Genomic DNA, 24,234 nt, shown 5'->3' with positions numbered 1-24,234 from the left:
AAGTGTCTGTTGCACATAAATAATAGAGTAATGATACAGCCACAAACTCTTGTACAAATTTATTTTGTACAAACTGATGTGGCATTAATTCATTGGTTGAATTAAAATATAAATTAATAAAAACAAATTATGTGGGCCAAGTGATATTTAATTCAACCAATGAATTAATGTCACATCAGTTTGTACAAAATAAGTTTGTACAAGAGTTTGTGGCCGTATCATTACTCTAAATAATAAGTATCTATTGCACCGAACACAGGTGCGACAGGAACCTATCCGACAAAGCACAACTTCTGTGTTGTGCGATAGTGCTTGTCGCTCTATATTTGGTGCGACAACCACTTATCACGTAGAATGAGCAATAATAAATCGTAAATTAACACAAACCTAATACTAACCAAAGCATGCAATCAATAGTAAAATCAATTCAATTTCACAACAAAACTCAAGTAACTAATCGATTGAATGGACCTAATACTAACCCCAATCCACAAAAACGATTTTATTTTACAAAAAATGATTAATCACGGTTGCTGCCGACTGTTCAATTTTTTTATTTACGTATGCTGCCACTGATGTCGAGTGCACGGAATGATGCCATTGCCTTTGCCGTGTGGCGTCGGTTGAGGTGTCATCGTCGGTCGAGAGATGAGAGTTGAGAGATTGACGTCGGAGTTGTGCGAGTTGGGAGTAAGAATGTTGAGGATATTTTGGTCCCAAAAAGGAGGACTTGGCTAGTTACGAGGGAACAAAGTTAGATTAGAGGGGCCAGTTTTAAAAAACAAAAGCTTTCTGGCCACTTATGTAAATTTCCCCAAAGTCTGAAGAACCTCTTCAAATTTCAAAAACCCTGAGCGCCCTTAACCAATCCGTCACCGCCTCACAGGCGAAAGCCCACTCTTCTTGCCGTCGTAGAGGCTTCTTTGAAGGTGATTTTAAATCACAAATTGAGAAAAGAAAAATCGCTGAGTCCCTCATTCCTATTTTCTAAATTCTATTCAATTGTCCTCAAAATTCACTGCACTCTGAGTCTCTCTCTCTCGCGCAGCAGCCGCCAGCCCCTCTCTCTCTCACGCTCACTCTCACTTTCTCTGTGATCCAATATTTTTTATTAGCTCGCGGCTGACAGCAGACGGCAGATTGTGATCGTGCTTCAGCAATCTTGTCGCCAGGCACCGGCTGTTGCCGTCGCAGCCTCGTTCAGCCGTTGCCATCGCACCGGCTGCTAGAGACAGTGAGCTATAGAGTTCGTTTTTTATTTATTTTTTGTTAATTTTTGTCATTAATTGAATTATTCAAATTAATTACTTAGTTGAGTTGTGATTAATACTTTAATAGTTTAATTTAATAGATTTTGTAGTAGATAGTTTAATTTGTTTCTTCCATTCGGCATTCATACTATTTATTTGATTTGATTTCTGTCATGCTGTTGTTGCTAATGAAATTGGACGCAGATAATTGATGCACTGATTAGAATATATTTTATGAGATGGTAACAGGGTTGATGCATTTTTTTCACTCTGTTAATATAAAGAATAATATAGAAGTGTGTGTTGTTGTGGAGTTTTGGCGAATGTCAATGGCAATGGAACTTTGGTGTTGCTTTTTTTTCCGGATAATGTGATATTGTGAACTTTTGGTGTTTTATTATTTTATTGTTTTGTTATTATGGATTTATAATTTGTAGTGGGTATTTACCTAGTGTTACACTGTAGTTAGTGCAGTGGAAAGCAAAACTATATGGTTCAATTAATACAGATGAAGAGCAAAAATTCAGTTAATACAGGTGAAAGATGCCCAAACTGAATCTACAGAACCAAACAGAAATTTAGAGCCAAACCAAGCCAAAATATTTCAGTTTGGTTCGGTTCGGCTCTGCTCTAAATTTTGGTTCTGCTTGAGCTCATATTATTTGGAACCGATTGGTTTTGGTTTGATTTGGTTTGGGACCAGAACCGAATCTAAACTGCGCACTCCTATGTCCATTGCTGTTTCATTTTAAGTAAACGAATGGAATCATGAAAGAAATAGCATTAGTAAAAATCCCTAAGATATTGCTAGTTCTGTGTGTCATCCAGCTTAGGGCCATAGAGTTGGATTGCATATTTAATTCATCAACGGAAAGTGAAATTTTGTAGTTTTAGATATGAAAATGCATTATTATTATTGTTATTAAGTTATCTTATTTGATTTTGATACTTGTTTGGTGACAGAAGCTAAGAAGAGTAAAAGCTCTAGCAAATCAGTTATGGGTTTGATGCAAGTAGAAGAGTCTCCCAAAGAGTACAAGCAGTTTTCTAATCTCTCTTTCTCACATACATACATATTTTTGTTGTTTAATTTATCAGTTACAGATTTACTTATTTTTAACTAAAAATAATTTGGTGGTAGTGAGCAATTACCAGACAAGCAAAAGCTCGCTGCTCCCGTGAAATCTGTAGTGGATAAATTCCAACTTCTTCCTGAGTTCTTGAAGGTACTCAAAATTCTCTGTGTTTATTTTATGGATTTAGGTTTTACTATGGTGTTCTGTGATTATCACAATTTTTATGAAATTCGTTATTGTTTTGGAATTTATAGGTCAGAGGGCTGGTGAAACAGCATTTGGACTCATTCAATTACTTTGTTAATACTGGTATTAGGAAGATTGTTCGTGCAAATGATCGTATTGTGTCCGGAATTGATCCAAGTATATTCCTCAGGTTAATGTTTGCTTTGATTTATTTTATATAGCATTTGAAAAATTGAAGGTGATTATTCAATATGTTGTTATAACAGAAATTTAAAAATGATTTAGGACTTACATACCACTCCTCTTTTTTAGAATATTTACAATCATGAACTTCATTGCTACCTGATTTTATTGGTTTGTTTTTAGCTAGAATTTTAATCAGAAAATCATGCACAAGACAATTTGGTTCACTTCAATATTCATTTATCATCCAAATAGTCATTTAATTTTGTCCAGTTGTGTAAAATCGTGTAGAATTATTTTATTCATTCATTGAATTTTGTTCTCTCTTCAATCAATTCTTTCTGCAGGTTTAAAGATGTTAGAATTGGCCAGCCGTCTATGACTGTGGATGGTGTTAGTGAAAAACTTAATCCTCACATGTGCCGCTTATCTGATATGACGTATGTACTTATGTTGCTATTTATATTCACATCTACCTAAGATAATATTTCTTCTAGTAAGTGTATTGGGCCTAAAAACTACATTTACATTCGTGTAACTCTGTGTACTTCACGGTTTATGTTATAAATTGCATTCATACATCTGAGTTTTTGTCCCATGGATATGCTGTATATTCAGCTATGCTGCGCCTATATTGGTCAATATTGAATATGTTCAAGGAAGTCATACCGAAAAGACCACCATGGAGAAGGTAATTTATAGTAACATTTTTGGTTGTGTTTGCAACAGGTAGTTTGCTTATCACGTGTTAATTCCCTTGCAGAATGATGTTGTCATTGGAAGAATTCCCATCATGTTGCGGAGTTGTCGCTGTGTCTTATATGGAAAGGATGAAGCTGAGCTGGCAAGACTTGGTATTTCTATGTGAAAATTAAAATTCATGACTTGTCTAATCTCTTCTCCGTATGCTTCCTCATTAACATTGAGTAATTATCATTACTGCTTTTCATCTTGACATTAGGTGAGTGCCCTCTTGATCCTGGTGGATATTTCATCATTAAAGGAACTGAGAAGGTAATATTTGCATTATACTTTTTAATTTTAGGAAGAAGAGGGAAAATTCAGCCAGAACTACCTATGCAAGTTTGCGCTGATGTAGGCAATAGAACGTGTTAATGTTGTCAGGGGTTTTGAATTTTATGCAATATGAGGTGTTAAACTTTTCTACACATACAATGAGTTTAAACAAATCGAGCAAACAATTCTTTCTATCTAATCAGTAAAACATTTATTGACATGACCTATTTAATGAAAATTGTGACTGATTCATATCTGGTATTAATTCATATACTTTTGGATGATACCTTTTGCTTGTGGACATGATGCTCTATCTTATGAAATGTTACTCAATATCTTGTACTGCCGTTGAAGGTGTAGGAATATTTTTCTAATGCCCTCAAGTTCTTACTATATGTCTATAGTAACAATGTTAAAATTATATTGAATGTCAGATAATTTTATTTCATATGAAAAGGTGATATTATGCTGTGTTAGCCTCAATCTTATGCTATCTTTTTGAGTTGGATTTCACTTGTGGATTTTGTCCTGGATATTACCATACTGAATTCTCTTATCAATTAGATGTCGGGGCTGCTCAATTGTTGACCTTTGTCAATTTTATTGGCTTGGGTTTCATAGAATAGAGTCAGTTATCCTTCACTTTAGTATTTCTCTTAGTTTGACTATCTTGTTTGTTGCTTTCTTCTTGAACATTTTTGGTTGTCAACCTGTAATGACATTCTCTCTTTCAGGTGCTATTAATACAAGAACAACTTTCGAAGAACAGAGTAATTATTGACACTGACAAGAAGGGCAAGTGAGTAGCTTTTTCTTACTATACTTTTTTATTTTGCCTTGATTCTACTTCTTGCGATGACTGGATTTGTTGCTCCATAACACTTCCTATAATCTTTTGCATCTTCCCTTTTTTCATTCATTGGATATTTTACTGTGCTTGCTGCTTATTAGCTGTAGCTTCGATAGCACAGGTCATCTTTGATTATTTTGTTAAATATCAAAGTCAAGAATTAATTTGAGACATGCTACAAACTTATTCAGATCAGAAAGTAAAAGTCTTGTCATCTTCTGCCCTTCAATTCACCTTGAACCTTGTCTATTGGATGCAAACCTGTTGTTAGATGCTGGCATCTTTTGTTTTTTTTATAACACAATATAAAACTCGAGAAAAAGGAGAAAGTTTTTGATCCCATATGCAATGGAGCAATGGATTTCTGCTCCTTTTCCTAGGAAAATTAGCTATTCATATTTTGCCAAATCACCCGCAACACCATTACAACTGTGGATTGGTTGAGTCTTGGCTTTTTTCGTTTCAGAAAAGCAAAAGTATATTCTTTAGGATGTAATTGCTAGGAATGGGTGCCACTTACCTTCCTGGCATCATTTATTTTGTCACAAAAAATAAAAGCTACAATGCAATGGGGGAAAATATGGTATCTTCACTATTTTTGTATAAAACACTCCAAGCTAGGGAGAGACATCGTTGAATGCCTTCTTTGGACTTCATCAGATGTGTTAATCTTTCTAGGAGTCAAAGCCAAAGAATTTGCCTTTTAATTGTTCACAAATATACTCACTTCTTAGTATTCCCCTAGTGAAATATCTGTTTCCCTTGTTTGTGATATGTTTTCAGTATAAATGCATCTGTTACAAGTAGCACAGAGACGGTGAAAAGCAAAACAGTTATCCAAATGGAGAAGGGGAAGATGTATTTACTTCTTAATCAATTTGTGAAAAAGGTTTGCATGCCAGACTATATCTTATTTAATATTAATTTCCTTTTCTTATCACTTGCTTGTCCCTCTCTTTACATTATTTAAATGGATCTGCTCTTTTCAAGAGTTTCTTTTGTAGATTCCTATCACATTTAAATGGATAGGCTCTTTTTATGAATTACTTTTGTAGATTCCTATCATGGTTGTAATGAAGGCTATGGGGATGGAAAGTGATCAAGAGGTTGTTCAGATGGTTGGAAGAGATCCTCGATATAGTGCCTTACTTTTGCCTTCAATTGAGGTAATCAGCCTTGAAGTCATCAGCCTTGAAATCATCATCTTTGTTTAATAGCATCCAAAAGAATTTGATTTTCGATTGCATGAGAATTTTCCTTACACTTATTGCTCTTATCTAGACTTGTCAGGGCATTGTAATTCCAGGGCATTTATGTTTGTTACTTTTTCATCATTTACTTAGCAGTTGATAAAGAATTAGTCATAAGCATTATGTTTGTTACTTGTTCATCATCTACTTAGCAGTTGATAAGGATATAGTCATACAGTGTTTGCAGTTGAATGTATATCACGGAATTTCTTTTACTGCTTGGACATGTATTGCTTCAGATATTTGGAATGTCTGAAATGGTAGCACTTCATTCCTTAATATATTTGGAAATTTTGGATCTGATTATTTCTTGATTGATAGGACATGAAGTTTGTGATACATGCTTGCTTGTTTAGCACTTGTGGTTACTTTAAAGTTATGTATATAAGTACATTTTGCCTTATAAAACTGTCATTCTTCTTTTTTGGGTCTGAGATTATTTCACTAGATATTGAACATTAGGATGACTTTTTTGGATGGGTGGAGGCATTTCTCTCGGTCTATCTTTAGCACTTTTAATTCATTTGGCATATCAAGAAGGGCTAAAAAAGGATGTTTAACAGACCTGATGGAAACATTCATGGAGCTAGCTTTCTCATTTGCATAGTTTGAGATATATTGCGCATAAGATTTGAAAAAGTTAATTTAATCAGGTTATAACGTATATTGTTAAAAGTTGATGTATGGAACAAAGATTTCCATAAATTTAGTTACTTTAAGTAGTTGTTGAGTACACAGAAGGATGATCATTCAGATAAATGTAAATGATTTACTTCTCAACAACCAGTGTTTATGCTTTCTTTTTCTTTTTTAAAAATAGTTCCCATAACAAATTAATCAAATAAGTGACAGCAATACAAAAGCTTTACATATTCTTCTTTTTTATGTTTATTTTTTTTCCGTATTTTACTAGAAGTTGATTTGCACAGAGTACATTAGATATAAAACCATTTAAATTTAATGATAGTTGATTTGCACAAAGCACATTAGATATAAAACCATTTATGCTTGATAACAAGTGATTTTTTAAGCTACAAATATTTAATTAATTTTGAACGTTTACAGCAAATAATTTCATCTCTCCCCTCACATGATTTAAATAATGATAACATGCATTCTTATATATATATATTTTTGTATTCATGTCAGGAATGTGCAAACCTGGATATATATACACAAGAGAAAGCGTTGGAGTATCTTGAGGGAAAGGTTCTGGGGCTCTCTTAACATTCATGCACTTCTCCTCTTCATTTATATGAAGCCTTTGAGTTACTATTAATCCTGAAAGCTTAATTTTTAGGAAGAGGAGCCTATGTCAAAACACATTCTTCTGTATATATACATAATGTAATTGATGACCGTTTTAGTTTCTACCATATGGTCATTTATTTTAGTTTTCATCTTATGCTTATTACTTTGGAAGACACAAAACTTTCGGTTTTAATCGGTGTTACCATTACAGGTGAAAAGGTCTACATTTGGTAGTCCACCAAACGATAGGGTAATCTCTCTATCGCTGTGTGAAGTTCTTTCTTTATGCTTATCTAAGTGTTACTTGCGGGGCTTTGCTCTCTGAAACTTTGTCCCCATCTTCTGTTTTATTTGTAGCATTTCTACTAAGTCTATGAAGTTTTATCATGATATCAGCACAGGAAATTTCGTTTCTGGAGAATTTTGTTTTGCTCTGGCAAGTTTAGTAGTAACTATTCTTTATGCTTTTATAGGAAGGAAGAGCTTTTTCTATTCTTCGAGATGTGTTTCTTGCCAATGTCCCTGTGAGTTATGTTCCTGTATTTCATTTAGAAGACACTTTCCAATTTCAAAATTTTTTCACAGCAGTATATCTCTTTCTCCTAGGTGCATAACAATAACTTCCGTCCAAAATGTTTTTATGTTGCGGTCATGTTGAGAAGAATGGTGGAGGCAATGTTAAATAAGGATGCAATGGATGACAAGGTAATTGTTGAATATGTGTATGGATAAAAGCTTCATCTTTTCTCTTTTATTTTTGCTATTATTATCATTAGTAAATTGTTGTTGGAGGAGTGTTAATTGATCCAGTCACCAAAGTGAGTGTGTCAGTAGCTCCTTTCTTTGCAGCATACCTTTCACTTCAGTATTTCTTTTTTTTTTTTTTAATATAGGAAACTGTAAATTGTATTAAAGATGAAGAATGGTTACAAGAAGTGGACCAGCAGTGCACTAAGAAAGCAAAATAGTGAAAACTTTTCTGTGCTATAGCAAAATATACCAATCACCCTTCTACAATACTAAATCAGCCTAGACACCTATCTCAAAACCTCTCCCACCTTAGATGAATGAAGAAAAAAGGTAAATCTTGGAACTCCTTAGAATCTGAAGCCCATAGCGAAGCTAGAATATGGACTCTATCCTACAATTCTTCAATGTTATCCACATTTTCCCCTTCAAAAATACGAAGATTTCATATTACCTAAAACAAAGCTGCCACAGCACAGTTCCATAGAGTTTTGCCTTTTTTCCTTCGCCAAAAGCAAAGGAATTCTCCATAAGTATAGAGTGACAAGAACTTGGATGACCCACAAAATGTTAGCCTTTCTGCACAACCTATTCCATGACTTTGAGGCCATAAATGAATGAAGAAAAAGATGATTAGAACTCTCTGCACTTGTTTTGCCCATCATACAACAAGATGGAGAAAGACACATATTAGGGAGCTTTCCTTGAATCACTTCTCCAGAATTAAATTTTCCTTGTGCCAAGGCCCACAAAAAGACTTGAAGTTTAGGGGGAGTACTAGCTTTCCAAATCGTTTTGGAGGGTAAAAATTGAGCAAAGGAGACATCATTAATCAGCCGGCTAAGATAAAATTCGCAAGAATAATGGCCTGATGTCTCCAAACTCCACAATCTTTTGTCTTCATTTCTTTGATATCAACATTGTCTAACAACTCCAAGAGAGAAGCATAATCCTTCTATTACTCAAGTTTCTTTTGAAGTTGAAATTCCACTGCTAATTCAACAAAGAGGAAGAAGATTTACATAAATCTATAGGAACATTTCTTGTAGGACAGAGCCTATAGAGGCAAGGGAAACACTCACATAAAGAAAAATCTCTTAACCATTTATCCTCCCAAAACAGAATTTCCTTACCATTCCCCACACTTAGTTTAATGTGAGAAGGAAAAAATGGAATATTCCTTTGAGATTGGTTTCCAAGGGCTTCGAAGACTTTCATTGTTAACCACATTAGAGTCCCAACCATTTGAATGGAGGCCATACTTCTATTCTCTGAATGCCAAAGAGAATTTATTTCAAGAGGAAATCTCCACAGCCATTTAGATGAAAGAGCTCTATTGATCTTCACCACATTTCAAATTCCTAACACTCCTTTAAACTTAGATCTTGAAACTGCATCCCATCTAATTAGGTGAGTGCTGTTTGTTTCATCAAAACCTTCCCATTAGAAATCCCTCATCAACCTTTCTATTCCGTTAGCCACCTTAGTGTTTCTAGTCTCACTGAAATCAGAGGCCATACTCTTATTTCTAAATAAAAATTGTCATCTTTTTAAAATAAAAACGTTGTCATCTCTTTAAAATAAAAACTGACATTTTTTTTAAGAATCTTAATATAACAGAATTGCCTTTTGCAAAGTAATCAAGATCAGGAAAACCCAACTAAAGCATTTGTAGACCCCATAATTTGCAATCAGAGAAGAAACTCTAATAATTGAGATAGAAGTTTGAAAATGGAATAAAATCTCTCTCTCCAGCCCAAGCTTTTTCAGAAACAATAACAAACTGCCACGAGCACCACAATAATGGCAAACCAATAATCTCATCTTGTCATCTGCTTTTTGTGCTTAACATCATCAAGACTGACTTCAACTGAAGCCAAAACTTTAAGTTGAAGTTCTTGCACTGTTTTACAATGAGTGTGAGTAAGCAATTCAACTTTATGCTTGTGATGGCCATCCAACAGCTTTGATGTTGGTGTTTTCAAAAATGTAGAAAATCTAGGAGTAAAAAAGGAATACCCGAGCCTGTAATAACCGATGGCAGACACGTAGACACTTAAAACAGGTTGCCATATCTTTTAAATCGACTGATAAAATAGAAATGGAAAACTGAAACATGTGTCATACAAAGAGACAAATGAAACTTCCTTCTTGGAGGGAATAATACCATGCCATTTTCTTTTTCTGTGTTAAATTGGTTGTCAAACCTCCAAGATCCCCTACTTACATTTAGTACCTGTTATAAATTCCCCAAAGGGATAGTTGCTGCGAATCCTGCTGGCCAGCTATCCTTATTATTAATCTTGGATAAGTAGAGGATGCCTGTGAATAGAATGTTATGCTTGTTCAATATGTGTGTTGCATTGGACAATGTGCGAGAATCTGATAAATAATAGTACAATGCAGTTGTTGGGATTTCTATGTTCACTAAGTCACATTTTTATCTAATCTCTGGCACGCTAACGTGACTTCTGTCGGTGGGTCAAGTTGGTATAGTGGGGGGTTGCACTGACAGGGAAGTTTTAACTAATATTTGTCAAGCATGTCAGCACATAGAATAGAAATTACTTAAAATATACTATAGCAAATTAATTTCTTGAAACTTAGTCATCCAGAAGCTCGTATGGTTGCGTACCAATATGTCACAGAAACTAAGGTCTTTGGGGAAAAAATATTAACCTGGAGCAAGGTTATTTCCTTATTAGTGCTCTTTGAGCATGGTCAAACTGCTTCCTGACAGTGCACAGATATTTTAGGCGCGCACAAATATTTTAGGCTTATGATTCCAACATCATTAGCTGCCAAAAAACTAAGAAAGTGAGGCCTTTTTATGAAACTTCAATGCATTTTCACAAGAAAATTGAAAAGCACACTGGCTTACCCATAAGCAAAGTAGTTCACGTGTTACATCAGATTAGTTGGTGTTTCCTGTTTGTATACTTACGAGACAAGGTTCTGACACTAAGTCATTCATGGTAATGCTTTTTAGTTCAATTAAGAGCACATGGAAACTTGGATTTTCAGTGCGTCTGAAACTAAATTGTATTATGTGTATATTTGCTAGTTACTGTGCATGCAATGTGAATGTATTTGGGTGCTTGCCACTGCAGATCTCAGTAAATGATTTTATTTCCTTAACAGGATTATGTGGGGAATAAACGGCTGGAGTTATCAGGCCAATTAGTTTCATTGCTTTTTGAGGTATGATCCTTTTACTCTTTTTTTTCTTTTTCTGGACTTATTACTTTTCACTACTCTATTCATCATCTCCAGCTGGTTCTTCCTCTTCAACTCCCTACCCCACTTGTTTTTCCTTCTAAATGGACTCTCTGTTGTAGGATTTGTTCAAGACAATGATTAGTGAGGTTCAGAAGACAGTAGATATCATCCTATCAAAGCCTAGCCGGTCTAGCCGATTTGATCTTTCTCAAGTAAGCTAGATATTAATGATATTTCTTTTTGTTTTATTTTATTGTTAATAATATTATACAAAACTTGTGTTAGGATGTGTTTAAAATTAAGTGTTTCATAAATGTACACGTGACTGTAGGTGCTTTTGGAACATTACCTGCTGAAGTCTTATGCACTTTCCCCCCTTATGAGAACAAGATGAAGTTGAAAAAATAATAGTAACAATAATAAAATTAACATGAGCACCCTAACTTTGTCATCGACATCATATTGAAATGTTTAACTCAAAATCTTCCCTTTTTTCTGCTAATCTCTTTTTTGTTTCTGCTTTGCTACGTATTCCCTTCACATCACATAAATTCTAGGATGCTTCTATTCCTTTTTCTCCTAATCAATTACAAAGCTGTTGTTGCTTGATTTTGTTCTTATATGTCTGTTTCTTTGATGCTTTATTTCAACTTTTGTACTAAACTCACGGTTCACATCCTTTATCTTGTTCTATTTGCAAAATGATTTCTGTTTTTTAATCAAAAAGCTTATCTGAGCACACATTTATGTCGCAGCCAGTATTAAGTCACTTGATTTTAGTTGAACTGCCATGACATTGGTACTTGTACTCACTTATATAAGGATTTATAGACGGCATGTATTGTATAATGTTCTTTTCAAGGGAAAAAAAAATCTATATACCTTCAATGAGAAGTGTAAAACATGAACATCTAAAGGATTGGTTGTGTAGGTATAGCTCATAGTGTTTAATATTTCATCCCAAAGTGAAGTAGTTATTAGTTTCCAGTGTATATTTGTCCAGTGTTGTTCTACTTGTCTTTTACAGATTCTTTTTTTTTTTAATCATTTTCTAATAAAAGAGAAAGTTATTGTTAAGGGGCAATACTAATTGAATGAAGTAACTTTAGTGTCTTTTAGTTAATATTTGCTGTCAAACTGTACTAAAAGACCACCAGTAATTGCCCAATTCAAGTTGTTTTCTTTGTTCTTCTTGGCATCATGAAGTCTATCCATTTAACTCTGATGTTGTCCTCATGCACTTGAATTATTTGTAATTCTGTTGAAACTTTTACTTTCTAGTTACTTTACTTTTTGCCTCATGTCTGAATTCTTTTATCTCACACCGTCTGAATTCTTTTATCTCATTCCAAGTACCTACATTACATCCAAAATAAAATCCTCTGAGCCTTTTTTTTGGGGGTTTTCTTTGCATATTAGTTTATAGTTAGAGACAGTATCACTGTTGGTCTTGAAAGGACCCTTTCTACTGGCAACTTTGACGTCAAGCGGTTCAAAATGCACCGGAAAGGCATGACGCAGGTTTGTTTGTATCCTCTTCATTTGATCAGTCTATCTTAGTTTGCTCTTCTTGCTGGTTGCTCATGTATCGTAAACTGATGGAAAATCCTTGATTATCAGGTGCTGGCTAGGCTATCATTCATTGGGACTCTGGGCCACATGACTAGAGTATCGCCACAATTTGAAAAATCTAGGAAAGTAAGTGGACCTAGAGCATTGCAACCCAGCCAGGTATTTATTTTTTTTCCTTTCTTTTTATTACAAAGGCTTCCACATTTTGATGATTGCCATGCAGTTGCTTAGGCTTTTGTTGTCTATTTTTCAGTTGTACTAATGGATACTGTTTCTGTGCTCTCTAATTTGTGTAACAGTGGGGTATGCTTTGTCCATGTGATACTCCAGAAGGTGAAGCTTGTGGACTGGTTAAAAACCTTGCTCTTATGACTCATGTCACAACTGATGAAGAGGAAGGTCCATTAATTTCTTTGGTATGCCTTTGTTTGCCTAAAATTTGTTCTATTTGTGAAAAAGACATTGATTGGAATGTTGTGTATGGTAGGCAGCAACTTCTCTTCATATTGTGTATGTGAAGGTTATGCACTATTTGAAAATGATTTGAATTCAGTCCATGAATGTGATTTTTTATCAGATCAACCGCTTGTATGTCCACTTTGCAATAACATGATTTTTGCCAAGGGCCCAGATTGCTCTTTGAAGTCAATGGTAGATACATATCCCTGTCCAGTAACAGCTGCAGCCTTTACAACATGAATTCTTTCTGCATCAAGTTTCAAATCCCAACTTGTTATTTCTGCCTTTGAGCATTCTTTCGTGTGCCTATGTCTGTGCAACTGTTTAGTTTCATAACCCTGGTTAACGGAAACACGAATATTGTTTTGTTCTCTTTACAAATCATACTATAAATGTGATTACAGTTCCAATGTCAACCTTTTTATGTTTGTTTCTACATATGTCAATTTAATTGAACTATTGCTGCAATATTGTATATCTTGTTAACAATCATATACTTGTGCAAAAGGAAACATGAAACAGAAAAAAAAAAAAACTGAACTACCAATTGGGATACTTGGCAATATGTGGTGTTTTCTTCCCTTAATGGTCGCTTCAGCTTTAAAGTTGATTTTAAAAAGATAAATATAAAAAAGATGCTATATTATGTATGACCTTACACATTTAGTATATATGACAGTATATTTTGTTGCTGCAACAGTGCTATTGTTTGGGAGTTGAGGATTTGGAACTTCTCTCTGGAGAAGAGCTTCACAATCCAAATTCATTTCTGGTTATATTTAATGGGCTTATTCTTGGCAAGCATAGGAGGCCTAAGGTAACAATGTTTCGTAAGACGGGACATTAATTTGTGCGTACGATGATAAATGTATATACTGTTAAAGTATGCAGGAAGCTACGTATATGTGATGAACTCATTCCTCTTTCAATATTGCTTTATCCTTTTAGTGTTTTGCTGATGTAATGAGAAAGCTGCGTAGAGCTGGCAAAATTGGCGAGTTTGTTAGTGTCTTTGTAAATGAGAAGCAGGTAAATTTGTCTTCAACTTTGATTTTGCTTCAGCATAATTTTGGTACTTTTATTTTTTTTTCTTGGAAGTAAAATACTAACACAAATCATTTTAGAAGGGGAAACTATGTTTCTTCGGGTTTTCAAGATGGTGTTAAAATGCTTTTTATTTATTTATTTATTTTTTATCGTACTTATATTGGCAGAGAATATTGCAATGAAACATTTTTCCTGTTCATTTTAGTCTTATTCTTTATAAGAATAAAGCTTGTTGAAATCAAGAAATAAGTATTGTACTGAATAAGAATGTCTGATCAGTATTTTACATTGAGTGAGGAAGCACCATCTGTCCTATTTTTAAAAAATGAAAGCTGAATTAGCAGAAACTACAAATTGGGGAGAGTTTTTGCCTGCAATTCTTTAACAAGAAAAAGAATCTTCTGCGACAACTGTCAGTTTTTTAGTGGTGCATTGAACATTGCTTCCTGCCTTTTGTAAAATGCAGGTCTTTTCAACCTGTAAAAGTACTTGTAATAAAGTTTACATAAATTTTGGACGTATCGATGATCCCATGAATCCTATGCACTACTGAACCAGATACCGCCAGCACCATCCTCCTTTCCCTGGAGTGAGAGATTATCCTAGGTCTCTTAAATGACAACCAATGATTTTACCAATGAAGTTCCACTTGCATTTGTAAATTATTTTGATTTCCAGTGTCAACGTCATTTCAAGGAACAAAAATTGTTGACACATCTACTATCATGAAATTAAATGTTGCAGATTGTGACACTATCATCCGTGTTCTTGTCAAAAGCATGTAGTTTGCTAAGATAACAGTGCAATTGCTTAAAAATTTAACAGTTCCCTTACCTTTTTCTGTTTTTATTTTTTCTAGGTAAATTAGAATCATAAATTAACAGCTAACTTTAAGAAATGTAATGTCCGTCAGCGTTGTGTTTACATTGCTTCTGATGGAGGCCGTGTTTGTCGTCCACTTGTCATTGCTGACAAGGGCATATCAAGGATCAAAGAACACCATATGAAGGAGTTGTCGGTAGGTGTCATTTTTGCTAAGTCTTCTAGAAGGAATTACAGTTATATTAAAATTAATAGGATTTGTTTGTTCTTTAAGGATGGAGTCCGCAGCTTTGATGACTTTTTACGTGAGGGATTGATCGAGTATCTCGATGTTAATGAGGAAAATAATGCTCTGGTTTGTTCCAATCTAATAACTTCTGAAGACATCTTCTTCTTGATGATACTGTATCTGATAGACAATGACTCTCAATAGCTGGTTTATGTTTAATAGATAGCTTTATATGAAGGAGATGCTACACCTGATACAACCCATATTGAGATAGAGCCTTTCACAATCCTAGGTGTTATTGCTGGGCTAATCCCATATCCTCATCATAATCAATCACCAAGAAATACCTATCAGGTTTGTCCGCAAGATTGTTATGTTATGATATCCGGAATTCTTTGTTTCCAAGTGCTGAAAATTTCATTGGTTTCATTTCATGTAGTGTGCAATGGGGAAGCAAGCTATGGGAAATATAGCATTTAATCAAGTAAGTGGCGCTATTCCATAGCTAACAGTCACATATTTATTTCTTAATTATGTTCTCTCCCTGTGTTCTACCATGTTGACTGTTAGCTATTCCATAGCTAACAGTCACATTTATTTCTTAATTATGTTCTCTCCCTGTGTTCTACCATGTTGACTGTATTGCATTGTTGAAGTTTCTGAACAACAATTTTTTTTTTCATATCCTAAACCCTTTATTTATCGATGTTGACAACAGTGCTTGAAGATTTTGAAGGAAAAAAAAAAAATCCAAAAACTGCTATCACATTCAATCTTCATTGTTTATCCGACTAAGGATCACATTCATCATTTGACTTCTCATATGTTACTCCATAGCCTGTTCTTTTCATTAATTCGATTATTCTCCCTCTTGATTTATCATCTGCTTCTAAAATGAAAACTTAGTGTTCAATTTCGGAGTCGCAATATAGAGACTTGTGAATTATGTTTTCTTGACTCACAAAGATGCTCTTTTTATTGTTTTAATATAATTTGATGTTGTCTCCAATTAATAAAAAGTAAAAAAATTAAAATAATAATCCTTAAAATAATGAGCTTTTGTTCTCTATTATTGGAAGGGTGGTATTAATATTACAGCTATTTACTGGATTTATAAACTTACAGAAACCATGCATGCTGAGAAGTACATGCATTTAATGCGATTTTCTTTAAGAATTATGAGAAAACTAAAAGGAGAGAATCCAAAATCAGCTTTGGAAGTTTCTGATTGCCAAACTGATGCAGCTGCTGTTGATGTGTGTTTTCTTTCCATGTGTTTGTGAAATATTTTTGTTGTTTCCGTTTTTTTTTTTTTTTTTTTTTTTTGGCATGATAAATTGTGTACCAATTCTCAGACCCTTTCAGTAGGTTAGTTTTATATAATTGAATCATCAAATAAGGTTGATCGACGTTACTTTTATGTTCTATTTGCTATTTCCGTTATATGTTGAGTGAGTATAGCTTATAATTTGTCATATGTAAATATTCTTCTTTGTTATTTAATAATTTGATATGGATGTGGAGTTCATACCTCATGTTATTTGCACATGCATTGGGGAGATTACCAAAGTTAAAAGCATTTGCTGGTCCCTCTTTGAATTCTTATGAATGAACCACTTTTTGTTTGCTATATTAACCTCTCTTGATTGTGTAGTTGTGCCGGATGGACTCATTGCTTTACCTTTTGGTGTATCCTCAACGGCCTTTACTGACAACAAGGACAATCGAACTGGTTAGTATGCTGTTTGTGTGACTTTGTAAGCAATGATGGACTATGAGCTGATAGTTGTGCTTTTATCAGGTCGGATATGACAAGCTTGGAGCAGGGCAGAATGCAACTGTTGCTGTGATGAGTTATAGTGGCTATGACATAGAGGATGCAATAGTCATGAACAAATCATCTCTAGATCGTGGTTTTGGTCGCTGTATTGTTGTGAAAAAGTATACAGCACGGTTCTTTACCTTGTTGACTTCATTTCTTTTTCTTCCTTGTGCTTTCACATGATCTTTTTGAAATTAATGAAATAATTTGCAGCTGCTTAGATCAAATTATTTGTTTAACAGGTATACAGCCATCAATCAGAAGTATGCAAATAGTACATCGGACAGGATACTAAGGCCAGATAGAACAGGTCCTGGTGCTGAAAGGATGCAGGTTGTACATCATTCTAATCTTTTACTGCTTGTGGGTGATTTTGGCTCTGCAAGAACCTGTTACTATCTTCTCAATTCCAACGAATATTAGCATGCAGAGATTATAAAACACAACATTAGAATTGTTTCTATAAATATTTCTCTCCCCTCTTATTGTCGCATCCTAAGCTGTAATAGTTGATTTTGTCCAACATATTCTTCTTTGTGTAGATTTTGGATGATGATGGACTTGCTGCTCCTGGGGAAATTATTAAACCGAATGATGTTTATATCAATAAAGAGTCCCCTTTGGAAACCAGAGGTTCAATCATGTCTCCAACAGGACAAACAGATAGGTCAGCTATTTTTTTCTGGGATATTGTTCTGTGGGTGTTCAGCGGATACTGACATTGCTAGCATTTTCCGATATGCAGTAGATATAGGTCCGCCAGACAAACTTACAAGGGTCCGGACGGGGAGACCTGTGTAGTGGATAGAGTTGCTCTTTGTTCTGATAAGAATGGCGATTTATGTATCAAGTTTTTAATTCGCCATACTCGTAGACCAGAGGTAAGTATGTTTTTGCCATGATAGTGAAAGCAAAATAGTATTGTTTATCTATTTCCTCAAAAACTCTTGTTGATTTTTCATTTAACAAATTTACTCAGCTTGGTGATAAGTTCAGTAGCAGACATGGGCAGAAAGGTGTCTGTGGAACCATAGTTCAGCAGGAAGATTTTCCATTTTCTGAACGTGGCATTTGTCCTGATTTGATCATGAATCCTCATGGATTTCCAAGGTAATAATTTCCACTTCACTGTTTACTGATGTCATTCATGTATTTATATTGTAATTATGATAGCTGAGTGAGAAAATGGAAAGAAGATGAGGTTTCAAGATATCTGACAATGCTGTTTACTTAGTTTGTGGGGATACAGAAAACTCAGATTTAAACCAATGATTTTATGAAAAATGATTAGATATACAAGGTGGACTATGTGTCTTCAAATATAAAAGGAGGAAAACAGGGGGAGGGAAATAATCTGCCTCAAAAGCATGATCCCCACATTGTATCCATCTCTCCCATAGAGAACCAAAACTAACCACTAGACACATTGATACAAAAATTTGAAGCCTTATCTTTTTTAATAAGAAATGATAAGACTTCAAACTTGGTTAATTCTTGCAAAAACTTGAAGTCTTTTCTCATAAACCATCTATGTTTCTTCCCTTTTTCTCAAGAATCTCTTGCTACAGCTACGAGCTGGAAGCCACAACCCCAAAAATGTTCCCTTTTTCTCAAGAATCTCTTCCCTTTTATGAAAGGCAAAAATGTTCTTTAAAAGAAACGGTTGATCATTATTACTTGAAACATCAAATTACAAGGCAAATAGTTACTCATCAGTACTTAAGAAACCAATAGCATCAGCGCACACAATTTATTGTAACAAGGTTGTAACGTGAACATAGTACACCACCATTGAACTCACTTTTCATATGCCTAAACAGGATGGGGTTCAGAACATATTTCAGCTACTGTCAAACATCCTTTTAAACAAATACCCTTTAGCTTTTGGTGATACATGAGGCCTTCTGGTCCACCTTTTAAGGTTCTTTTTAGTGTCTATCAGTAAATGCAATTTCAGCTTCTGTTGCTAAGGAAAACACACACACACACACACAAAATAATTGCTTGTTTCTTTTTGCATAAGAAATATCAGTTGTCTGATAGTTTTCAATTTTGAGGTCTAATCTTACTGCCAGGACTAGGAGAGAAGGAGAAAGGAAGAGAGAGGGGAGGAGGGGGGGGTCTATTTCTTCTGGAAACATTTATTTATGAATATGAAATTTTTAAGTGTCGTAACAGTTAAATGGTTAAATCTCTCAAAATGTATGTAAATTAATTGATTTTCTTTTGTTATGTTCAGTCGGATGACAGTAGGTAAAATGATCGAGCTTTTAGGGGGAAAGGCTGGAGTTTCGTGTGGTAGGTTCCATTATGGAAGTGCCTTTGGAGAACCAAGTGGCCATGCAGACACAGTTGAATCTATAAGGTGCTTTTTTCCCTGTTTTCCTTTTTAATTTGTTTTCCATGGATTCTTGTCCAGGATTCTGGATTTAGTTTATCAATTTTTTTACCTTGCTTAATGACAGTGAAACACTTGTGAAGCATGGCTTTAGCTACAATGGCAAGGACATGATTTATTCAGGTTTGCTGTTTGTAATCCTGGCTGATTAAATCTCCATAATCATTGGAATCCAGCCAAAAGATTAGGATTACCTTACTGAAAGAGCATTATAAGACTGTATGCACGCATGTGTTTGTTGGGGAATTATCCTGATAACTTCAATTTTTCTCCAGGTATCACTGGATGCCCTCTGCAGGCTTACATTTTCATGGGGCCAATTTACTACCAGAAGTTAAAGCATATGGTAGATTCCGTAATTTCTTTTGCGCTGTTTTGAGTGTTGTTATGATTCATGATTATTTACTTTTTTCTCTCTTTCTGTGCAAGTGACTAGCCATTAAATATTAGCATGCATGTTATATGTCTGAGGTACAAGAAATCAAACTTGCTGCTCAACTAACCTTGGTGATATATACTTCAAACTTAACAATCACTTCAACATAAAAGGACATGCAAACTGCACATGCTTTATCTACTGTCAAACAGGAACGGACATTCCCTTCCTCCTCTTTTAGATAACAAAAATGAAACAGACAACAAAAGGAAAATAATTGAACACTGAAGTAGGTAGTATTATTTTGGAATTACCTGTTTCTTTCATTGCATCACATATGGACAGTATTTTTTCTTGATAACAACACAATCAGTCATCTCACACTCTTGTACATAAAATCCAATCTTGCAATGAGAGTTTAATATCTTCATTGAAATTGAGACTCTTGCATGAGTTATGTCATTTAGTTTTGTTAGAAGTGTCATCTTAGACCATATGCATGATAGCCAAGAATTTGACGATGATCAGGTCCTGGATAAAATGCATGCTCGAGGAAGTGGACCCCGTGTCATGCTAACTCGACAACCCACTGAAGGGAGAGCACGGAATGGAGGTTTCCCATAACCTAACATTTCTTCTATTTAATATTCAATTAGGTGTTTTCTATTACAATAAAAATTCATTTTCCAGGACTTCGAGTTGGAGAAATGGAACGTGATTGTTTGATTGCTTATGGAGCTAGCATGTTGATTTTTGAGCGCCTAATGGTTTCCAGTGATCCTTTTGAAGTTCAGGTATCTCATGCTTGTGCAAATAGGTTTTCATTTATTTCATGTATGATTGTGAGTGATTTAATTAGTGAAGTCCAAGTTTAGCTTGTTTTTTATTGTTTAATGCACTACTGATGCTATCAAACATTTTTCAATCACTAGCTTCAATTTCGTATTTGATTTTATTGTTATGTCACCATGTTTAACGTAACTTATCCATTTAGACCCCAGAATTCACTTAATTGTTTATATAGTTAATGTTCTGTTATGAATGTACACAATGATACCTTATAAACACTTTTGATTATGAGATTGTGTCGTGCACATAGCAATAAGTTCTTCATTTTTTTCCCTATTGCTGCCCAAAATCTTCCTGTTTGGCTGTATTTACTTAACTTTGTAGTGATTGTTTAATAGGAATGTTTATGAACTTCTACCATTATCCATCTCCATTAATACTGGAACGAAACTTCGATTTGTCTTCCCCATTTTAGTTCTTGCTTCGTAGAGATCCACATATCTGTTTTTATTTGTCGATCCTTTTGAAGTTACCATAATGTTTAATAGTCTCTATACAAGAAAAATCTATATGCCATGAATGAACTGCCTAACCCGTGATAGCAATTCATCCATCACAATCTGCAAAGCAATCCTTATTAGAATGAACAACTAGATCCCACTTTTAAAGCTCAAGTTAGGGTAATTCCTGATGAAGCCACTTCCCCTCCACAACGTTGTCTTTGTTTTGATAGAAAATCTTTGTTTTACCACAGAGAATGGATTTGATTAGATTTATTGTTGCTAATTGCTCAACATTTTCACAAATCTCTATTTTCCATTTTCCATAATCTACTAGATAGTATATAACTTAGGTCCTCTGTGACACTGCAATCTTTCTTATCATTCAAAAATTCGTCCCTTTATATTTCCTCTGAATTTCTCTCCGTTCTTAAATTAAATCTGCTATGCAGCTTCTTCCTCTGAATTTCTCCTCTGTTCTTAAATTAAATCTGCTCTGCAGCTCCTTCGATGGACTAGACTAGTAATCAATCTGCCGTCTTGATCCATCCTTTCAATCTACCTCCAGGATTTATATCCTTTTGCACCAAAGTTTTGGACATTGCTGTTAGTTCATTTATTGTCAAATTTCTGCAGCAATTATAGATAGAATTGCCTGAGATTTTTTAAGACCTTTACAGGATTTTCGGTGTTCTTGATTCTGTATCTACTTCTAAAATATAATCTTTTGTTCGATACTGGATAGGGATGGTAATTATCCAGCTTAGGTATGAATAATTGACATCCTTGTCGAAATCCATGTACATCCAATATTACCATATCCATATTGATGTGCTTTACAGGGTGGATATGGATCTGAATTTAATTCACATGGATATGGATATCCATGGATAATATTAAGTCTTTTTTTTTTTAATAAATTCATTCCCATTTAAATTAAATTTTTATGTATGAAGCTTTTTAATAGATTTCAATTAAATAAATCATAAAATCAAATTAAAATTAGCAATATTAAATTTTAAATTTAATTCAAAATATTTAAATTTTTGATATTTAGAAAAATAAAAATTTCTGTTTGTGACACAGCCCCAGGATTCCTGGAGTCCCTCGATATATATTTTTAACCCATTTCAAGATCTACTGCTATCTGTTATTGACCCAGATGATATGGGAACTTCTGTGGAAGTTGTTGGAATTTCATTTCTTGTTGACGAGTTGTATTGTTATGATCCATTACTCACATAATGGTAGAATGCCTTCTATTGTTCAACATTCCTTTTTCAAACTGATTATGGAAATAAATAAATTATATGTGCTTTCCAGATAATTTCATACGCCACAGACTAGGAGAAAAACTGACGTACATTTGGTCATCTTTACCCTTTCATGCCTCTGATGTCAGATATGAATCATATGATCCTTCTTTCCTTGATTGTGCAAATATTTGCCTTCAATCTAGTAGAGATATAGATAGCTTCCATTCCCTCAAGCTAATACTGCATAACCACTGGTGGTGTAAAAGAATTGTGATATTTAACCTGGTTGTGTAAAAGAATCGCCGCATTCAAAAGTAACCAAATTTTTGTTAAGTCTTGTTTATTTATCACTTTTGTAATTTTTGTCAAAGCCTGCATTTTATTATGTTTCTGTTTCACGGAGTTTGAAACACAAACATTATATATTGGCATGGTTGATATTACTTTATATATATTTGCACGATTACTTGAAAGGTTGGATTCAATTTCGTTAGTTTTTATGGTGGTTCGCATCCTCAAACCCAAAAACATCTCTGTATATCCCTTTTGAAAGGAAGGAGAAACGTGGAGGTATTATCTTTAAATGTAAGCTCTGTTCTTTATCTTGTGACTCAGGTTTGTAGAGTGTGTGGTCTGTTGGGCTATTACAACCATAAGCTGAAAGCTGGGATTTGTTCTACTTGTAAAAATGGCGATAATATTTCTAGCATGAAACTGCCATATGCATGCAAGCTCCTGATCCAGGTGAAGTTGTTTACTTATTGTTTTCCAAATATACTTGCTTTACTGATGACTATTAACGTCTTTTTGGGTATCCTTACGCGTATGGCTGAGTAGTTCATATATTTTGATTGCTCTCGAGAATGGCTGCCTAATTCTTTGCTTTCCTTAATACTCTGTTGATGACATTTCTAACATTTGTCCATTCTTTCAGGAACTCCAATCAATGAATATTGTTCCTCGCTTGAAACTGGCCGAGGCATGATCCCAATGGCTGTTCATTTTGCAGATGTGGATTTTGATCTGGTCTGTACATAGTAGCAGAGTCATCTCAGATGGTGAGGACATTGAATTACACTTTTGCTGTTACGTAGGGATTCGCAGCATGTTTTAAAAAAGTGCATAGGAGTATGAAGAGCTCTAGGTTGTGGTTTTCTGGCAGCATTTCTTGTATTTCAAGTGGTTGGAATTGGATCTCAATTAAGGCTTTATTTCTTAAGCATTTGCGAGTTAAATGAATCTTTTCTCCGTTTCATCTCCTCTTACTGTCTTACAGAGGGACGAGTTTGGGTGGACAGCTGGAACAATTTGGCATGCTGCAAATCAGTTGGTTGTAAAGGAAACCCATATAGTATCTCATACGTTTTAATAGTAAACCATTTTTTTAACATTATTTGTCTCATCAAACGACACCAAATATCATCAATAGTTAAATACCTAGTTAGGTTCATTTTTTACTGAGATTTTCAGAAGTTCATTAAAACGCCTTGGAATATGAAATTTGATTTGAGACAAATTTTTCCTGATATTTAAAATAAAATACCTACTAACCCTACCAAGGTCCAAGAACGAGTAATGGGTATTTAGACGGGATGTTATATACTCTCAAAAATCAGCGGGAAGTTAATAAAGAATAAGATTGATGAATTAAAATAAATGAATAAAATTTGTTCTTAAGAGTGGGAATATGTTTACCTCATTACTTTTATAAATTCATCCTACTTTTAAAAAATGATTGTAATAAATTCACACTAATTTTAAATACACCGAATAACAAAAAATTCTAACAATTAATTAATAATCTGTTTTATAATTTCTTTTATACTTAGGTATCTTTGAAATTTTAATATAAGTTTGTTGGATTATTTTATCCGAATAACATAAAATGACCAAATTATCCTAAAAAAATCTGCTCGTGGCCAATAGTTAGATCTT

At 34.3% G+C, this 24,234-nt stretch overlaps 1 protein-coding gene across 4 annotated transcripts; it reads left to right on the top strand.

Moving 5' to 3' along the window:
* The first annotated feature begins 800 nt into the window (after positions 1-800).
* On the top strand, positions 801-23,689 carry LOC102608510 (DNA-directed RNA polymerase III subunit 2). 4 transcript variants are annotated; one of them, XR_008054716.1, is made up of 40 exons: positions 801-1,246; positions 2,214-2,283; positions 2,392-2,476; positions 2,581-2,702; positions 3,043-3,135; positions 3,314-3,386; positions 3,459-3,549; positions 3,657-3,709; positions 4,447-4,511; positions 5,346-5,451; positions 5,618-5,728; positions 6,962-7,021; positions 7,275-7,313; positions 7,537-7,587; positions 7,670-7,768; positions 10,952-11,011; positions 11,149-11,241; positions 12,449-12,550; positions 12,650-12,760; positions 12,901-13,017; positions 13,761-13,877; positions 14,009-14,089; positions 15,021-15,125; positions 15,204-15,284; positions 15,381-15,512; positions 15,598-15,642; positions 16,813-16,890; positions 16,960-17,099; positions 17,223-17,313; positions 17,523-17,647; positions 17,726-17,861; positions 17,960-18,090; positions 19,220-19,345; positions 19,446-19,501; positions 19,654-19,724; positions 20,283-20,367; positions 20,445-20,548; positions 22,915-23,043; positions 23,234-23,357; positions 23,576-23,689. XR_008054716.1 is itself a non-coding variant. In XM_025094055.2 (39 exons), the coding sequence occupies exons 2-39, from the start codon at positions 2,249-2,251 to the stop codon at positions 23,282-23,284; spliced, it is 3,450 nt and encodes a 1,149-aa protein (XP_024949823.2). In that variant the 5' UTR covers positions 801-1,234; positions 2,214-2,248; the 3' UTR covers positions 23,285-23,689. The 4 variants fall into 4 exon arrangements, 3 of the variants coding, with proteins under 3 accessions (XP_024949823.2, XP_052296931.1, XP_024949825.2); XM_025094055.2 differs by having other exon boundaries at positions 801-1,234; positions 23,234-23,689; XM_052440971.1 differs by having other exon boundaries at positions 23,234-23,689.
* Positions 23,690-24,234: the final 545 nt, after the last annotated feature.

The sequence above is a fragment of the Citrus sinensis genome, chromosome 5, assembly GCF_022201045.2.
Source record: "Citrus sinensis cultivar Valencia sweet orange chromosome 5, DVS_A1.0, whole genome shotgun sequence".
Classification (NCBI taxonomy): Eukaryota; Viridiplantae; Streptophyta; class Magnoliopsida; order Sapindales; family Rutaceae; genus Citrus; species Citrus sinensis.
This window is presented reverse-complemented; position numbering and strand designations above follow the sequence as displayed.

Coding starts and splice junctions, on each gene's coding strand:
- LOC102608510 (XM_025094055.2), top strand. CDS start 2,249: ATGGGTTTGATGCAAGTAGAAGAGTCTCCCAAAGA. Junction 2,284..2,391: donor GTAGAAGAGTCTCCCAAAGA/GTACAAGCAGTT, acceptor ATTTGGTGGTAG/TGAGCAATTACCAGACAAGC. Junction 2,703..3,042: donor GATCCAAGTATATTCCTCAG/GTTAATGTTTGC, acceptor TTCTTTCTGCAG/GTTTAAAGATGTTAGAATTG.